This window comes from Euleptes europaea, chromosome 13, assembly GCF_029931775.1.
Source record: "Euleptes europaea isolate rEulEur1 chromosome 13, rEulEur1.hap1, whole genome shotgun sequence".
NCBI classification, from domain to species: Eukaryota; Metazoa; Chordata; class Lepidosauria; order Squamata; family Sphaerodactylidae; genus Euleptes; species Euleptes europaea.
In genome coordinates, this window is record NC_079324.1 from 59,689,137 (window position 1) to 59,708,833 (window position 19,697).

General features: G+C 47.9%; 1 protein-coding gene across 1 annotated transcript in view; it reads left to right on the forward strand.

Annotated features, from left to right (window-relative positions):
• Window positions 1-19,356, forward strand: part of NCOR2 (nuclear receptor corepressor 2) — a 242,578-nt gene extending 223,222 nt beyond the window's left edge. Inside the window, exons 38-46 of the mRNA XM_056859087.1 lie at window positions 2,688-2,831; window positions 3,499-3,638; window positions 5,008-5,201; window positions 6,308-6,448; window positions 8,589-8,734; window positions 10,022-10,075; window positions 14,168-14,395; window positions 16,573-16,749; window positions 19,162-19,356. Of these exons, the coding sequence (XP_056715065.1) occupies window positions 2,688-2,831; window positions 3,499-3,638; window positions 5,008-5,201; window positions 6,308-6,448; window positions 8,589-8,734; window positions 10,022-10,075; window positions 14,168-14,395; window positions 16,573-16,749; window positions 19,162-19,334 (1,397 nt within the window). The 3' untranslated portion in view covers window positions 19,335-19,356. The remainder of the gene's footprint in view (window positions 1-2,687; window positions 2,832-3,498; window positions 3,639-5,007; window positions 5,202-6,307; window positions 6,449-8,588; window positions 8,735-10,021; window positions 10,076-14,167; window positions 14,396-16,572; window positions 16,750-19,161) is intronic.
• Window positions 19,357-19,697: the final 341 nt, after the last annotated feature.

Sequence of the window (19,697 nt, forward strand, 5' to 3'; positions counted from 1 at the left end):
AATGCAAAAACTTTGCCAGGGGACCTAACTCAGCTCAGTTACGAGATCTAAGCAATCTGAAAAGAAGGAAGAGACACAGCTCCTGCCTGAGCTTGGGAACACAGTTCTCAGGGCATCTTGCAGCTTCTCTTGAGTTTTGATAGCTTTAATGCCCACAAAGGGGATAAGTAGGGCTGTGCATTCGGTAAATACCAAACCAAAAGAAATACTGAAAAAATGCCATTTCGGTAAATTTTGGGTTTGGGTTTACCGAGTGCAAAATCCGGGAGGTTGGCAGAGCCAAATTTGCCGTTCCCAAAAAAGCTGGGTAAAAATCCGGCTTTTTCATGAACGTCTTTCCACGGCTCCTGGGGGACATTTTTTCAGGTATAAGTCCCAAATTTTCTGGGTAGCTTGGACTCTCCTTGCAAGAACCCCCATGTTTGGTGAAGATTGGGTCAGGGTGTCCGGAGTTATTGGGTCTGGAAGGGGTCGCCCCCATCCTCCTCCATAGAAAAGATATAGGAAAGTGGCTGTATTCAGATTCTTTAGTGTGATCTTTGCAATGTATCTCAATGGAGGAGCCGGCCTTAAAACGGTGGGAAAGTTTGCCCGGCTCCTCCATAGAGACACAATGTATCCAGATATAAGTACCATGTAAATTGCATATTAAAAACCCCTACAACATGGATACCCAATACAAACATACTACAAAACCAAAACAGTTGATAAAAATATAAACTGATATAAACCAAATAGGGAACATTTACTCGTCCCTTGTATGGTTGGGGTTGCAGGAGGGGAGGAACAATACATGTCACCATTAGCGAGCAAATGGCCAAGGGCAGCCCCTGACTGTGCAGTAGTCTTACCAACGAAGAGAAGAGGCTCTGCCTCATATTTTGAGAATAAATTGGATGATTTTGCTGTCTTTTTTTGGCATCTACTGAATTATGGAATAACGTGCAATATGGTTGGCATCGTCCAGAGTGGTTGTGAAAATAGGCTTTTGTCTAGGCAATCCAGAAACAAATGGTAGGGCACTGGGGATGGGGGGGAATGACAGAGGTCATGTACTCTGGCACTGGTAGGCCTGTATCTGCTTGAGTGGCTTAAAGCGTCCTTGTGCAGTCATGAGGACTAGAACCGTTATTTTAAAAAAACCTAACAGTTTCCAGATTATCTAGGATCTGCACCAGGCGGTACGCTGTGTTCATTTGCCAAAATACACACAAAGCTCTGTATATGGTTCCGTCAGCTGACGTCTTACAGGAGTTAAAATAGCCAGCCAGAAAACTGATCCCTTCATGGTAAATAATTGAGCTTCTTGACTAGATAGGTAGTTGCAAGAGACAGTGGGGTCTGTATGCCCAGACAAACAGCTCTTAGCCACGATAATTAAATAAAACTGTCCCTCACTGCCAAAGGCAGTTCATTCATCTTCTTAAGGACAGAAGGAGTTACATTCTAGCTGTATCTGAAGAAGTGAGCTGTGGCTCACGGAAGCTCCTACCCTGCCAGAAATTTTGTTAGTCTTGAAGGTGCTGCTGGACTCTTGCTCTTTTCTACTGCCAAAGGCCGGGTGAACTACAACAGGATAGAAGCGTTCCTTTTGAGCCCTGCTTGTGGGTTTCCCAGAAGCACTGTCAAAAATTGGACGCAGGACTTGTGTAACCTCCAGCCTGACTGAGCAGGGTTCTTAAGGGCCCCAGTTGTGAATATTAAAAAAAAGAGGTGCATTATACGGATTCGTTCCAGTGGTCCGTCCATCTTAGTACAGAAAAGGGCAAGAGTCCAGTAGCACCTTAAAGACTAACAAGAATATTTTCTGGTAGGGTATGAGCTTTCGTGAGCTGTGGCTTGTTAGTCTTTAAGGTGCTACTGGACTCTTGCCCTTTTCTACTACTGCAGACAGACTAACACGGCTACCCACTGTGAATCATCTTAGTACAGTCTACCAGGCTGAACTGAAAGCTCTCCATGGAGTCAGGAAGGGATATCTTCCTTGAGCCTGAGATCCTTGAACTGGGAATGCTGAGGGTGGAAATTTCAAACCTTGTAACGTACGCTCTTACCTTGGAGCGGTGCCCTCTCCCTCAGCAGGGCCTTTTGAAAAATCTTCCCGTGTTTCTCTGTGACATGAAACAGAAATCACATGATAGGGCTTAGTGGGTACCAAAGGATAGAGATGGTTCTAGCCATCCGTTTGCTTCTCCTTCAACTTTCTGTTGCGATAAGTTGCGTTTCATCCAGGAGTAGCTGCTTTTTTTCCTAGCTCTCCTAATGTGGTTCTCTTCTTGGTGTGCCAAACTCTGACTTTCCAGTGCCTTGGCAGAGAGGGGGAGGCTAGCTGGGTTTTATTATTATTATTACTGTTGAAAAGTTGATGCATTTGTCTATATGCCTCTTTCCTTTTCCATTGTTAAGTGCCACCACATTTCTCTCCGAGGCACCCTGGAAGTTGGAGCATGCAAAGAAACTGGTGCTCGAGCTGCAAGATAATGGCAACTTTTTTACAGGTGTATTGCATCTCTTAAAGATTTCTTTTGTCCCTTGTGGTATAAGAACATAAGAAAAGCCCTGCTGGATCAGACCAAGGTCCATCAAGTCCAGCAGTCTGTTCACACAGTGGTAAGTCTTTGTAGCAGTGCTTGGAATGAAGGGGTGTCGTCATGATCTAAGAGCCTGGTTTTTTTTCTGCCCTGCAGGTTTCCACGGAGGTTACAGCCCCGACGGCGTTGAAGCAATAAGCCCCGTGAATTCCCCCAGCATGCCACACGAGAAAGGGACAAAGTTGCCCCAGGATATGGAGAGGGGGCGCGGAGAGCACGACCTGCGGACAAAGCAGCCAGGTGAGGGGCCTTTCTTGCTCCTGTAGTCTTTTTTAACTCCTTCCATGGCAGCTTTTGCTGTGCAAGTTTCTGCCCCACAAGAGGGCTGTTCCGTTACCTCTTAACTCTTTTGGCCACTCCACACATTGTGTGTGTGTATAGTGCCGTCAAGTTGCAGCCAACTTATGACGACCCCTTTGGGGGTTTTCATGGCAAGAGACTAACAGAGGTGGTTTGCCAGTGCCTTCCTCTGCACAGCAACCCTGGACTTCCTTGGAGGTCTGCCATCCAAATACTAACCAGGGCTGACCCTGCTTAGCTTCTGAGATCTGACGAGATCAGGCTAGCCTGGGCCATCAACTCCACACATTACATGGCAGAAAAGCTGGATTTTGCTGTCATGTATATAGTTAGTTGGAAGCTGAACCAGATCTCAGTGAGCTTTTCAGTAGAATACATTTGTTCATAAGCATAGGCTTGTCTCGGTTTTATGTTATATTCCATTTTTTTTTAAATCGTAGGTGTACCTAAAGGATGTAACAAATGTTGTGTATTTGAAAACCCCACATCAGATTACATATAGAATTTTTTAAAAAGAAAGACAGAAAAACATGCATTTGACTCGGATGAGTTTCCAAGGTCTTGACTCCTCTTGGACTGTTTGTGCCCGTTTTTCTGTCCTCTGCAGGCCCCCTCAAGCCTTCTGCCGCCGAAATCTCTCACCTGCAGCAGCTCCACCAGCTCCCCGATGGTCGGCAGTCGCCGTTACAGGGATCACAAAATGCCAAAGGAAACCAGCGGGTTGTCACCTTGGCTCAGCACATCAGCGTAATTAGCACTTTGTCACTTTCTTTCCAGCCACAGGCGGCTTGGGGGCTGTACTTTTGCAAGGGTGTGTTTGGCATTTTAAGTCGCAGCATAAAAGCTTTGCAACCACAAGCGAGACGCGGGGATTCCTTCTGCCAGACATGGCTGCCAAACGTGGGAATTTTCTGTCGGACAGAATTCCTGTGCCTCCTGCAGAAGGACTTCTTGCATAAAATGGATCTGTTTTCGTGCTGAAGAGAAATTGCCTTTGAGTAAAACAGCATGGCTAATCTGTTTAGAGAAACCCTTTTTCACATGGGTGCATCCTTTAAAATCATTCTGTAACCATCTCTGCAGAGGCAGGATGCAGAAGCTGCTGCAGCTGGAACAGCTGTTTCAGAGGCCTAAGCCTCGAGCAAATATTCACAAAAACCAAAGTGCAATTAATTTCTGCTGTTCATACGCAAGGATGGTTTTGCCTCCCCTTTCCAAGTGAGCACATAAACCCAGCAGAACGGTTGCCTTTCCCTCCCCCCCATTTAATATTTGGTCCCAGGAAAGTTTAGATTAGGAGTGTCAAACTCAATTGTTACAAGGGCTGGATATAACATAAAAGTCACTTGATCGGGCCAGGCCTCGCCAGGGGTGGCTGCCTCGGCTGGCTCACAGGCTGGATAAGACCTCTCAAACGGCCGGATCTGGCCCGTGGGACTTATGTTTGGCACCCCTAGTTTACCCAGAATTTGAGGAATCCTGCTGCCAAAATAACTGGGTATTTTATAAGAACATAAGAAAAGCTGGATCAGACCAAGGTCCATCAAGTCCAGCAGTCTGTTCACACAGTGGCCAACCAGGTGCCTCTAGGAAGCCCACAAACAAGGCGACTGCAGCAGCATTATCCTGCCTATGTTCCACAGCACCTAATATAATAGGCAAGCTTCTGTGATCCTAGAGAGAATCGGTATCTCCCAGCTCAGTTCCCTTCATGCTGTGTTCTGGGGAACTTGAGTGCCTTGGAAACAGCGTTTGAGAGGTTCCCCAGCTAGGAGGCCAGGTAGGACAGGCAAGCGGCTATGGAAGACAGTTTGCATGCTGAGATTCTCCTCTTCCTTCATCGTGCATAGCTGCAGGACAGTATTCAGTGCTTCTCAGACCTTGCAGATCTGACCCTTGACCCTGTGTATGCCTATGAGCATGCCCCAGAATTCTGCATATAGTGTGCATGACTTGCATGGAAAACATGCTGCAAATGATTCCTCCATAGCGAAGTCCATGTGGAAAGTGATCTTTGACGGTGTTCCCCATGCATCCCAAGACCCTCCTAGCTGCTTGTGTGTCCTGTACAAGGAAAGACCGGGGAAACCCACTGACACATCTTCCTTTCTTACAGGAGGTGATCACGCAAGATTACACGCGGCACCATCCCCAACAGCTCAACTCCCACATCCAGTCGCCAGTGTACTCCTACCCGGGAGCTCCGTGTCCTGTGCTGGACCTCCAGCGGACTCCCAACAATGCTTACCCCCAGCAGCTGGAGCACCTCCCCATCTCCAGAATCTCTCCAGAGATCGAAGGATGCAAAAGGTGAGGCTGCTTCCCCGCTCGGCCACTCCTCCAATTCCCCATGGCTTGGATTTCTTATCTCGATATATCGTGCGGGTTGTAAACTGGAAGGGGTACGGTCCAACCAAACAGTTGAGCACTGTTATCAGCCTTGTTGATCTCTCAGGGATAGAGGTGGGCACAGTTAACTTTTCCAGGGAAGTAAGGGGGATTTGAAGTTTTTAATTTTAAATTGTTTACTTCATTTGCGCCCTACCTTTCTCCCCAGTAGGGACCCAAAAACAACTAATGTCATTCTCATCTCTTCCATTTTATCCTCCCATCAACCCTATGAGGTAGGTTAGTTTTGTAATGGCCTATGGCTAAACAAATAAACAAATACTACTACTATGAGGTAGGTTAGGCTGAGCGTGCGAGTCTCCCAAGCTCCCCCAGCAGGCTTCCATGGCAGAGAGGGGATTTGAGCCAGGGGTCTCCCAGATCCTTGTCTGACAGTCAAACCACTATACCACACCAGCTCAGGGCAGCCATGAAGAAGCTAGACAAGATTCTTAAGTGTAAGGATCTTGTCACTGGCACCAAGATCAAGTTAATTCATGCCACAGCTGGACAGTGAAGAAAGCTGATGGGAAGAAAGTAGATTCCTTTGAAATGTGGTGTTGGAGAAGAGTGTTACGGATACCGTGGATTGCCAAAAAAACAAATCAGTGAGTTATAGATCAAATCAAGCCTGAACTGACTCAGGAAGCTAAAATGACTAAACTGAGGTTATTGTACTTTGGTCATATTATGAGAAGACAAGAGTCACTAGAAAAGACAATCATGCCAGGAAAAGTTGAAGGCAGCCAGGAATGAGGAAGACCCAACAAGAGATGGATTGACTCTGTAAAGGAAGCCACGGCCCTCAGTGTGCAAGACCTGAGCAAGATTGTTAAAGATATACGTATATATTGTAATACTAAGCAAGTGTTGTGAAACTACTATTCTATAAGCATTTATGCTATAACAATTCGTCTTGTCATTTAACTTTATACCTCCAAGTGGTTCTTACTTTCATCTAGCTCTGGTTGCCTCAGCCAGGATAGAAAACAGTCTGTCTCACCCGGTTCTCGCTACCGCCTCCTCAGGTCTCCAGAGCCCCTTAAAGCACCTGCTTCCGACAACTGCATAGAGCCCGTCTCTCCACCAGAGGGAATGGGAGAGCCCGATCCGTTGCGGAATGCCACGTATCCCATCCTGTATCGAGAAGGGGAACAGCTGGATCAGAGGTAAGCGGGAAGAGACAGGAAATCACAGCAACGAGGTTGTGGGGGGGGGTCGACAACCTTGTTTCTGTGGACTTTTTTTTTTTACCCCCGTTTCATATCTGATATGTACACACAGTAGCCTGGCAATGTCGTGTTTTTGCCCAGCAAAGTACTAGCCAGCTTGTTTGGCAATCATTCCTTGCTTGTGCTTAGAATGCTGTCACCCTGACCTGGATGGGCCAGGCTAGCCTGATCTCATCAGATCTCAAAAGCTAAGCAGGGTCAGCCCTGGTTAGTACTTGGATGAACACATGAAGCTGCCTTATACTGAATCAGACCCTTGGTCCATCGAAGTCAGTATTGTCTACTCTGACCAGCAGCTGCTCTCCAGGGTCTCAGGCAGAGAGGTCTTTCACATCACCTGCTTGCCCAGACCCTTTAACTGGAGATGCCGGGGATTGAACCTGGAACCTTCTGCATGCCAAGCAGATATTCTACCACTGAGCCACAGCTTTCTGCTTACTGGGAACTCTTCTCTGCCAGAAAACTCCCTGCACACCTGTCACACAATCCCAGCATGTCGTAGGGGATTCTGTGGCATGTGCCGGGAAATACACATCCGTGCTCACTATAGACACTGTGGTGCTCTGTGCTTGGAGGTGGAAGTCGTCTTGTTTGCAGGCTTCCTAGAGGCTGCAGGTTGGCCACCGTGTGAACAGACTGCTGGACTTGATGGACCTTGGTCTGATCCAGTAGGGCCTTAAAAAAAAGATTCTGCCTCCTTGCCACTTTCTACTGGTTTGCTGTGCCTCTCTTGACCCAATCTCCAGTGATGCCTAGAGGCAGCCAAGGAGGAGGCAAACTGTGATAGGAGTAAAGAGGATAGGCAAGGTGGCAGCAGAAACTGCAAAGAAAAGTAGCAGGAACTCCAGAAGTTGGCAGTGGGCATTCTGCCAGGGGCTGGGCCTTGGCAGGACCTTCCTGTGCCAGCGCTCCCTTGAGCAGGGGTGGGGAACGTCAGGCCCAGGGGCCGTTTAAGTCCTGTGGAATTATTTGGTCTGGCCCTTGGTGGGTCCTGGCAGATCTCTAGCTCAGAAGGATCTAAGACTGGTGATCAGCCCCCTCCCGCGGACAGGAATAGCCTCTATTCAAGGCAGATGTGCGTTTGTTTTGCGGAGAAAAGGAACCCTTTCCCCCCTTGCAGGAGAGTCATTAGCTATGGAGCTGCTAGGGCCACCCAAGAAACTGTGTTAACCCTTTCCCACCCGGGCCGTGGAGAAACGTATTCCCTCTGTACTACAAGAGGGCTGGGGGCAGAAGGTGGGTGAGTGCACCACTGGTTGGATGCCTGCCTGCTTGCCCGTGGGGGGTGTCATCTGGGGCAGCTGCCTGCTTGGGATTGGTCTGCTAATTTTTAAGTTGATAATTTTGTATGGCCCGTGAATGATGTTATAAATATCCAAATGACCCTTGGTGGAAAAAAGGTTCCCCACCCCTGCCCTTGAGGCTGGATGCCTGATCCTGGAGTATTGTGTGCAGTTCTGGAGGCCTCATTTCAAAAAGGATGTGGACAGAATGGTCGGGTGCAGAGGAGAGAAACGAGGATGATCAGGGGCCTGGAGGCCAAGCCCTATGAGGAAAGGCTGAGGGAGTTGGGAATGTTCAGTCTGGAGAAGAGGAGGCTGAGGGGGGACATGATTGCTCTCTTTAAGTATTTGAAGGGCTGTCACTTAGAGGAGGGCAGGGAGCTGTTCCTGTTGGCAGCAGAAAACAGGATTCGCGATAATGGGTTTAAATTGCGGGCAGAAAGGTACCAAGTGGATATTAGGATTTTTTTTTTTACAGTAAGAGTTGTTTGACATTGGAATCAGCTACCTGGGGAGGTGGTGAGCTCCCACACACTGGCAGTCTTTAAGCAGAGGTTGGACAAGCACTTGTCAGGGATGCTCTAGGCTGATCCTGCATTGAGCAGGGGGTTAGATTAGATGGCCTTTATGGCCCCTGCCAACTCTATGGTTCTATGATTCTTCCTCCCTCCCTAAGGCCAGATGCTGGCAGTGGGGCCCATCAGGTCAGAAGGTGATGGTGTCCGTTTTGACACACACACACACACACACACACACACAACCAGCAGCAAGCTGACTGCATTTCAACCTTGCAGGATGGGCTCCAAATCCCCCGGGAACAACGTGCAGCCCCCAGCCTTCTTCAGCAAGCTGACAGAAAGCAATTCCGCCATGGTGAAATCCAAGAAGCAAGAAATGATCAAGAAGCTGAGCACAAACAACAGGAGCGAGGCGGAGTATAGTAAGTGCTTCCTCGGCTTTGGGGTTTTGTTCCCGTAACTGGCAGCGGGATCTGAAATCAACTGAGTTACAGTGGCCGTTGTGAGGGGTGCTCTAAATAGGTTGATTTTTGCATTCTGCCTTCAGCTGGCTGGTTGAAACCTTCCGCAAGGTAGATTCGAGTCCAGTAGCACCATAGAGAACAGCAAGGGTTTTGGGGGTACCCACTTCCTAGAGTCCGAGCTTTGACTCTGGAAAACTTATACCCTGGAAATCTTGTTAGTCTCTAAGGTGCTACAGGACTCGAATCTGGGTCTTCCACTGCAGACCAACATGGCTACCCTCCTGAAACTATCTTCCATAAGGTGTAGCCCAGCTCTGTAATCTCCATGGGTGCTTCGCATTCAAAACGCTATATCTGTCTGTTCATTAACTGCTATTGGAATAGATAAGCCCAGAATTGGATTGAGCCCTGCTGTAATTAGAGCAGTGGCTATTAATTCGATCTGCTCCCCTCTCAGAAGAAAATTGTGCAGGACAAGAGGGATGAAGAAGAAGAAGAGTTGGTTTTTATATGCTGACTTCCTCTGCCACTTAAGGCAGACTCAAACTGGCTTACAATTACCTTCCCTTCTCCTCCCCACAACAGACACCCTGTGAGGTAGGTGTGGCTGAGAGAGCTGTGACTAGCCCAAGGTCACCCAGCCGGCTTCATGTGTAGGAGTGGGGAAACCAGACCTGGTTCATCAGATTAGAGTCCACCACTCATGTGGAGGGGAATCAAACCCGGTTCTCCAGATTAAAGTCTGCCGCTCATGTGGAGGAGTGGGGAATCGAACCCGGTTCTCCAGATTAGAGTCCACTGCTCCTAAACACCACTTTTAACCACTACACCCCGCTGGCAGTGGCTATTTATTTGATCTGCTCCCTTCTCAGAAGAAAATTGCTAAAAGGGATGAGAGATTTCCCTCCGGGGATCACTATCCTCAAACTTAACCCCGTGAGCAATTTCTTGCACATTTGTCTGGAGGGGGAGAAATGGGCAGTGCCCCACATCTTATGCTGAGTTGTGTCGTTTTAAGGACAGCACGAACTCCAGAATCATAACTGTTAAAGAGTGAGCATGATAGACTTGAAGATGCTGCTTATCAGGAGCTTCTCTAGTTGGAATTTTGGGGGTGGGGGGTTGCAGGAGGGCAGTTGATGTTTGGGGTATATGATCAGGTATACGGAGATGGCGCTTGTGTCTAAAGGCTCTCCGCTGTTCTCTTCCCCCCCACACTCCCTCCCACTTCCTTTTTGCATCCAGATATTGGACAACCTGGAACAGAGATTTTCAACATGCCAGCCATTACTGGAACAGGTAACTTGCACTTCATTTACTAGCCCCCTCCTTGCACTCCACACGGGATTTTCTAAACCGAGTAGCGCGTACTCCCAACAATTAGGTATTCTGTATGTGGTCGCAAGCCGTGGGGGGCTGATCCTCCAGTTAGGAAGAGCGAGATGAAGGTGAGACCCCGGCCCTTTTGCTGAGCAGTCGTGTCTGAGAAGCACAATGGTCAATAAACGGTGGGGGGGAGACCCAACCTGAAAAACCAAGAGCTGGGTACCCAAGGTTGGGCAGAGAAAGGTAAAATAATGTTATATAGAAAGATATTTATTTTATGGCGCTTATACCGTGGACTGCCAGAAAAAAATCAGTGGGTTATAGATCAAATCAAGCCTGAACTGACCTTAGAAGCTAAAATGACTAAACTGAGGCTGTTGTACTTTGGACATATTATGAGAAGGGAAGAGTCACTGGAAAAGACAATCATGCTAGGAAAAGTTGAGGGCAGCAGGAAAAGAGGAAGAGCCAACAAGAGATGGATTGACTCAATAAAGGAAGCCACAGCCCTCAATTTGCAAGACCAGAGCAAGGCTGTTAAAGAGAGGACGTTTTGGAGGACATTGATTCATAGGGTCGCCGTGAGTCAGAAGCTACTTGACTGCACTTCACACACACATATCAGGGTTAAAAACATTACAAATGATAAAACAAGGCTCAATAGCAACTAATAGGTTGATAAACTAAAACCACACACCATAAGCGTTTCGGCCAACTGGCCTTCATCAGTGGTCAGATAAAAACCCATATAATGCACGCACAATCAATATACAGATGTATCACAATATGTAGACAGAATTATAAAAGCCCAGGTATGTATGTTGGGTGTATATCAATTTTCAAATTTGAAAGCCCACTAAGGTGGGATACCTGCAAGTTGTTCTACTCTGGGCTATATTAGTCTCCCATACAGAGTGTGCGTGCTCGTGTCAACCTGATAAAACGTTTTATCAGGTTGATACTAGCACGCACACTCTGATAAAACGTTTTATCAGGTTGATACTAGCATACGAGATGCGTATGGTGTGTGGTTTTAGTTTTCAACCTATTAGTTGCTATTGTGCCTTGTTTTTATCATTTTTAAAGGTTTTTAACCCTGATATAAGAACATAAGAAAGGCCATGCTGGATCAGACAAAGGCCCATCAAGTCCAGCAATCTGTTCACACAGTGGCCAACCATGTGCCTCTAGGAAGCCCACAAAAAAGATGACTGCAGCACCATCCTGCCTGCATTCCACAGCACCAAATATATTAGGCATGTTCCTCTGATCCTGGAGAGAATAGGTATGCATCATGACTAGTAGCCATTTCGACTAGTAGCCATGGATAGCCCCATCCTCCATAAGAACATAAGAAACACCCTGCTGGATCAGACCAAGGCCTATCAAGTCCAACAGTCTGTTCACACAGTGACCAACCAGGTGCCTCTAGGAAGCCCACAAACAAGACGACTGCAGAAGCATTATCCTGCCCATGTTCCACAGCACCTAATATAACAGGCATGCTCCTCTGATACTGGAGAGAATAGGCATGCATCATGACTATAAGCTCCTTAAAACAAATTTATTTCTATATAACATTATTTTACCTTTCTCCACCCAACCTTTGGTACCCAGTTCGTGTCTGAGAAGCCCACAAGGGGACAACATGGGCTTCCCCCCCTTTTTTAAAAAAATATGTACGGACTGGGTTGTCAGAGAACATCCTTCAAGGAAGCGGAATGGAAAATGGGCCGATCGGCTGAGGGAGGGAGCGGGGGAAATGTAGGAAGTTGGAATGGTTGTTTTTTTAAAATCCTGCTCTCCCTCTCTTATTTTTATTTTTATTTTGTCCCTCTTGCCCTGGGGGTGACTGGCAAGCGGCTGACCCGGAGTGCCACCGACGGTCTTTGTGCACTGCTGCACCATAACTGCATGGCTTCTGATGACTCACAATTGCAAAACAAAACACAAAAGCAAAAAACAAAACACACCACACTATTTCCTTTGCCCTTTCTCCCATTATGAAGTTTTTCATTCCCACAGCAGTCGGATCAGGCTGGGGGGGTGGGCTTCGAGGAAATCATTGTCGCAGAAGGCAGGGTGGGAGGAATGACACCCCAAGTGAAGGATACAAAAGGCAGCCGAGGCCCTTGGCAAATAAGATAAATGCAGTTTCACCCAAAACCCAACACACACCCACACCACCACACATACCCCTTATAGGCTAGAATTTTAGTTTTAAAGAATTAACTTAAAATGGGGAAAGGGGGACTGAAACTAACCAGGCTGCTGAGAGCCTCCTGCTGAGAAACTGTAGCTCTTCAATTCACTGTTCTTGCTACAAGCTGGAACGTGTCCAGAGGAGGACGAGGAAGAGGGTGAGGGGTCTGGAGACCAAGTCCTATGAGGAAAGGTTGAAGGAGCTGTGTGCGTTTAGCCTGGAGAGGAGACAAATGAGAGGTGATATGATGATAACCATCTTCAAGTACTTGAAGGGCTGTCATATAGAGGATGGTGCCGAGTTGTTTTCCGTTGCCCCAGAAGGTCGGACCAGAACCAACGGGTTGAAATGAAATCAAAAGAGTTTCCGTCTAGACGTTAGGAAGAATTTTCTAACAGAGCAGTTCCTCAGTGGAACAGGCTTCCTCGGGAGGTGGTGAGCGCTCCTTCCCTGGATGTTTTTAAGCAGAGGCTAGATGGCCATCTGTCAGCAATGCTGATTCTATGACCTTAGGCAGATGATGAGAGGGAGGGCATCTTGGCCATCTTCTGGGCATGGAGTAGAAGTCACTGGGTGTGTGTGGGGGAGGTAGTTGTGAATTTCCTGCATTGTGCAGGGGGTTGGACTAGATGACCCTGGTGGTCCCTTCCAACTCTACAATTCTATGATTCTATCTGAATCAAAATTCCTGTACTGAGATTATCTTTGGAATTAAGGAGCTCATACAGATGAGCAAAGTACCCCAGAGGGAGTTCTCCCCCTGGTCATCTTTTCCACCCTGCCACGGGGTAAGGAGAATTTGGCCACATATGGGGACCAGATGTATGTGTATGTTTTGCAGACACTTTGTGGTTGGAACTGGGCAGTTTGAGCTGCCTGCCCCCTCAAGGCATCTGGACATTTACAACCAAGTTTATTTCCAGTCAAGGGTATTTAGGAATGCCCTTCCTGTGAACATTTTTCCAGGGAGCAAATAACTCCTCTGCTGATCCAGAGCAGTTTGTTCCCTGAGCAGTTTACTGCCCCGTGAACATTGCTTACGCCGTGACAGAAAGAGCATCTCTTATGGGGAATACTGCTCGTTCTACCGTGTAATTAGCTGACTGAACCACAGTCCAGAAGACAGACGTCCACATGGGGAGGGTTCAGGCGTTTGAAATTCCTCCACACTGCGCCCAAATATTGCCTGACCCCATCACGGTTAAAGGAACGGCTCCTGCCAGTAATTTATGTGAGCATGAGGGAATCTCCCCCCACTCATGCAGTTTTTAACTGAGAAGCGTAACTTGTAGCTGCATTTGCTACGAATCCTCTGTAGGGGCAGTATATCCACAGGGATGCTCCTTACTGAAGAATTGTGGATGTCTGACCCAGCCTGTGGTTAAAGCATCCCACCGCTTCCACCGCAGTGGAAGGGCTTCCCGAAACAATCTTGCTAGGGCGAGCCTAAAGCAGACACCTCCTGCCCTTCAACCTTGGGGAAGAAACTGCATGCTTGTGGTGCGTGTGCGTGTATGAGAGAGAGCCAGAGAGAGAGACAGATGTGTGTGTGTGTGTGTGCGCACATCATTCCAGAAACAAAAATCCATAAGTAGTTTTTTTGTTTCCCTTCGGCTTCCCTGCAACACCTGTGGGGCAGGGTCGAGGAATTGCATATGTTTTGGGGGAACGGACAGAGGCCGTTGCGACAGAGTCTGTTCCTTTGCAAGAATGTGCTGACTGTTTGTTTCTTCCCTCCTCCTCCTCTTCCTCCCCTTGTCACCTTTCCTCCTCCCCGACCCATCCACTCTTTCCCCTTATCTGGCTTCCCCCTTCCCCGACTCTCCCTCCCCTTCTCCTCCCCCTCCTTCTGCATCTCCCAGGGTTAATCAGTTGTAGGAGCCAGTCGGTCCAAGAAAATTCCAGTACCAACATGGGGTTGGAGGCAATTATTAGGAAGGCCCTAATGGGTAAATATGACGAGCAGTGGGACGAGCACTCTCCTCTCGGTGCCAATGCTTTTAACCCTCTGAATGCCAGTGCGAGCTTGCCTGCTGCTCTGCCCGTAACCGCTGCTGACGGACGGATTGACGACATGCGCCCCTTGCCAGGTCTGCAGCCTTTGCCCGCCTCGGTTTTTTGTTTTGTTTTGTGTTGCTTTCCATTCCCCCTGCTTTTAATAATAACTCTCCTGTCTTTTCAGTGTTTTTTTTGTGTTCCTTCTGCCCACTCTCATTTTAAGCTTTGGGGCATTTCTTTGTTTGTTTGTGTTTAATTATGCTGGTTAATCCCAGTTCTTTTCTTGTTTGTGTGTGTGTGTGTGTGTGTGTGTGTGCTTTTTTACAAGCTTTTTAATTCAGTAGGCTGCAGGTGCTCTTCTGTTTCCTCTAAAACACTGACGACTGTGCCGTTCTTTTCCCATTTTTCTTTGTTTGTTTTGGTTTGGTTTAATTTGTTTGTTTCTTCCTGCGTTGTGAAAAAAATGTTTGGTGGTTAAAAACGTGGGGTGGATACTGCAGGGCTGCCCCACCAGCAAAGCACCACTTCCCTCTTTCTCCCTTCCCACTGCAGAACCCACCATTCACCTCCCATTTTCCTAAGGGTCTCTTGACCCCCAGGTGCAGAACTGGGGAGGGGGACTGCAGTGGGAGGGGGGAAGCCTCACTTTACTGGCAGTCATTAGAATCGAACCCCTTTGGCGGATGAAGGAAAATGTGCCCTTTTTTAAGCAACAGCTGGGCAAGGCTGGGCACTTTCACACATGCCAAATAAACTCACTTTCATTCTACTTTCAATGCACTTTGAAGCTGGATTTTACTGTGTGAAATGGCAAAACCCACTTGCAAACGATTGTTAAAGTGGATTGAAAGTGCATTATTTTGCATGTGTGAAAGTGCCCACATGCAAAATAATGCATTTTCAGTCCACTTTCACTGCACTTTAACAATCGTTTGCAAGTGGATTTTGCCATTTCACACAGTAAAATCCAGCTTCAAAGTGCATTGAAAGTGGATTGAAAGTGCATTATTCGGCATGTGTGAAAGTGCCCTAAAGAGAGAGAGGGTGAAGGGTGTGGCCGGCCACATTTAAATTGAGGGGAAATTATGCATTTGTATTCAGTTGTTTACTTTACTTTTGGTTATAATTCCAGTGGGGATGGGGTAGCCACGTTAGTCAGCTGCAGCCAAAACAAAGCAGAGTCTTGTGTTACCTTAAAGATGAGCGCTCCTAGTGGAGGAAACCCAACTGAAAACCCAAGTTGCTGGGAGGGGTAAAGTGTAGACAACTGGGGAAGGCGATGGCAAATGGCCTCATAATCAGAGTCTGCCTAGTAAACATTGTGATGTGACATCAACCCAGGGGTCAGTAATGACTCGGTGCTTGCACAGGGGATGACCTTTACCTTTACCAACTGAAAACCCACTTCATCAGATGCATTGAAAATGGACTGTCGTCCACAAAAGCTTATCATCCAATTAATCATTAAGAGGATAGAAGACTTTTGTTTTTACACGATGGCGGTGCGTCTGATTATTTTTACAAGTGTCAGAGCTGAAACAAAAAACTTGTGGTTTTGTGTATTTTGCTCCTGCCTGTTGCCATTTCAAGGAGACAGAGGGGCAGAGTGGAGAGGTGGAAGTTTTCCTCCTGTGTATACCAGCCAGGTTTCCTTCCGTAGCCCAGTCAAGGAGATCAGCCTGCATGGAAGCGGCTGCCCTTCTACGCATGCATCACTGTCTAGATCAGGAGCTGCAGGTCTCAGCAAACTGCACATCCAGAGACCAGCCCGAGCATCAGTACTGTCCATCCACACTCCTTTGCTTTCAACGGAGGACATGTGCTTGGCTATGCATCTCCAGTTAAAGGGACTAGGCATGTAGGTGATGTGAAAGACCTCTGCCTGAGACCCTGGAGAGCCGCTGCCAGTCTGAGTAGACAGTATTGACTTTGATGGACCAAGGGTCTGATTAAGTACGAGACAGCTTCATGTGTTCATGCGTATTTCCGTTGCAAGTTACGAAAACTGAAGCTGTGACAGCAGCTGGCCGAACCACCTGTTAAGTTCATTGTCAGGGTGGGCGGGATCTGCACCCGCATCGCCTAGCTTCCTGAACGTCCCCTGCTGCCAGCTGAGCCTTCTCGTTTTTCCATTCCTGTAATGACAAAGCCCCCCCCCCTTTGTGGCGTTTCCCGCTAGGCCGCCAAGCCCGTATCCCCAGTCTTTGCTGTTTCTAGACATCTGTCCAACAACAGGGGGTTTCAAAGAATTCTCTTTTCCCCACCCCAGGAGGAGGGAAGCCAAAGATTGCTGCCAGAGCCAACAGTCGCAAGGCCAAGTCCCCAGGGCCGGGCCTGTCCTCCACAGAGAGGCCGCCGTCGGTCTCGTCGGTTCACTCCGAGGGAGACTGTAACAGGAGGACGCCGCTCACCAACCGTGTCTGGGAGGACAGGCCCTCATCTGCAGGTAACGGGCCATTATCTGTCTTGCATTCATTTGGCCGTGCGGGTTTTTGGGTTTGCACAGCTGCAGGATGCTGGTCTGCTAGTTTAGAAGAAGAGTTGGGTTTTATATGCCGATTTTCTCTACTTTTGAAGGAGACTCAAACCGGCTTACAATCACCTTCCCTCCCCCCCCCCCCCAAACAGGCACCTTGTGAGGTAGTTGGGGCTGAGAGAGTTTGGAGATAACTGTGACTAGCCCAAGGTCGGCCAGCAGGCTTCATGTGGAGGAGTGGGGAAACAAATCCACTTCACCAGATTAGCATCCACCGCTCCTAACCACTGCACCACGTTGGCTCTCCAACCTTAATCAACCGCTAAACTAGTTCCAGTTTTAAACTTCATTTCAGTAGAGTCCCCCCACCCCCGTTTAGACTCAGCTCCCACGGGCTCTCTAGATCTATTTTTGTTTCCCATCCGTCCGTCCATCCATCCATCCATCCATCCATCCATCCATCCAAAGGACTAATTAATGGTTCCCAAAGTGGGCAGTACCACCCCCTGGGGGGCAGTGGGATTACTTAGGGGGGCACTAAGAGGCAAGAGGGCAGCAGGTGGGCCCCTTCAACTGTGTTGTTCACTAATTTACAATAGATCAAGATATGGCACCATGCTGGCAAATTTGGTGGAAACGATCAGAAGTTTTTTCCCATACTTTAAAGAGCTGGTACCACCGGGTCAAGTTCATCAGTTTTGTTGAATAAATTTCAACTACAAAGTTTTGATTTGATTTTGAATAGATGTGCAATTACTGTTACTGTTTTGAAATTTTATTGTTTTGAAATTTTATTGTTATTTTCTTTAGTGAGTCATTCAAACCCCTATTTTGAATAATGCTTTTTATAGGGTAGGGTAGGGAGCGCTGGGGTTGAGTTTGTGGAACCAAAGGGGTGGTGGTGCAAAAAGTTTGGGAACCACTGCGATAGATATTCAGAGGTGGTTTACCATTGCCTGCCTCTACATCACAATCCTGGCATTCCTTGAAGGCCTCCCATCCAATCAGTAGCCAAGGTCACCCCTGCTTAGCTTCCAAGCTCTGATGAGTTTGGGCTAGGCTGGGCTATTCAGGCAGCAATCCAAAGAATTAGCCATTGTTAAATTCTCCAGATTTTGTATGAGGCTTGCTATGGTGAGGGTCAAGGCTGAATACAATACTACATGTGCATGATACCTCTGGGGGGGGGAGGTTCTTGTTCTCTGTTCCATCCATGGTCTTTTATGCATGGCTGCTTCCCTCGCCGTCACCCCTACGATGAGTCCAGGTCTTTGTTCTGATTACGCATGCCGTTTCCGATCGTCAGTTCACCTCGCTCTCCCCCTGCGTTTCTCTGCAGTTTGCCCGCATCTCTGAAAATGCGGGCAAAACACAGGGAAATGCAGAGGGGGAGAGCGACATGACCTCTGATGGTGGGAATAACAGACACCTGAAGTCATCGAAGGGGCGATGGCGAGGAAAACAGCCATGCATATATGATCTATGCCTCAGTAGAGCTCATGCATCTAAGATAAGAACTCGCAGCTCTGCTCTCTACAAGCAGGTGAGACCGTGAGTAAAAGCTATTGATGCTCTGACCAAGGCAGTGATTCCAAAAAAGCCTCTGCCACTCATTTGGAGGAGTGGGGAATCAAACCTGATCTGGAGAATCAAGTTTGATTCCCCACTCCTCCACATGAGCGGCCGGAGGCTAATCTGGTTAACTCAGTGGTTCCCAACCTTTTTTTGACCAGGGACCACTAGGACTTTTTTGTTCAGTGCAGGGACCCCAAGGTTCAAAATAAAAATTCCGAGAATTTGAAAATAAACTTTAATCATAACTGTTAGTTAAACATTAAGCTTAGAATAATATTTGAATATATATTTTTATAATAGAGAACTTTTAACTGAAAATATTAATTTATTATGGGTTTATAACTTTGTTTCATGGACCTTAATTTAGTTCTCGCGGACCCATGGGGGTCCATGGACCCCTGGTTGGGAACCAGTGGGTTAACTGGATTTGTTTCCCCACTCCTACACACGAAGCCAGCTGGGTGACCTTGGGCAAGTTACAGCTCTCTTAGAGCTCTCTCAGCCCCACCTGCCTCACAGGGTGTCTGTTGTGGGGAGGGGAATGGGAAGGTGATTGTAAGCCGGTTTGAGTCTCCCTTAAGCGGTAGAGAAAGTCGGCATATAAAAACCAACTCTTCTTCTGACCAAGGCAGTTATTCCAAAAAAGAAAAAAAATGTATTTGTTAGACCAGGGGGTGCAAAAAATCATGCTCTGAGGCTCACAAGCAAAGGCTGGTTTGCATTCACCATTTCCGCAGTATTTGACAGGCGGGCGGCGTTTGATTCGGCCAGCTCCTGAACACCTTTTGTCCTTCCGTCCCAATGCAGGCTCGACGCCGTTTCCGTATAACCCGCTAACGATGAGGCTTCCGACCGGCATAGTGACTGCCCCGCCTGCCTCCGTTCCGCAAGGCAGCTCCAACAGCCAACACCACGGGTGGGAGGAAGAACCCAAACCTCTGCTTGTCTCACAGTATGAAACTCTATCGGACAGCGAATGAAAGGGAGAGACGGCGAGATGGGAAACCCAGCAACGACAAACATATCGGGTGGCTGCCGAGCTAACCAGGGCGTGGGGACTCCGGCTGTTGCAGGCCACGGCTGCTCTCGGCCAAGTACAGGAACAGGCCTGTTCCAGTCAGCTATTAATTTGTGTCACACCTTGGGCGGGGGGAGCTGTTGTAATCCTCTTCTTCAATCTAAAGCCTTAAAGGAAAAAAAATGCAGACGGAACCCATCCCGGTCCTCTCTCTCTCCCGGTTCAGGGCTGACGCCATGAGCTGTTAACAGCAAGAAATTCAACCGGGTAAATGCAGGAAGGGAGGAGGGCAGGTTATCAGCGTCTTAAAAGGCTCCCCACGGGA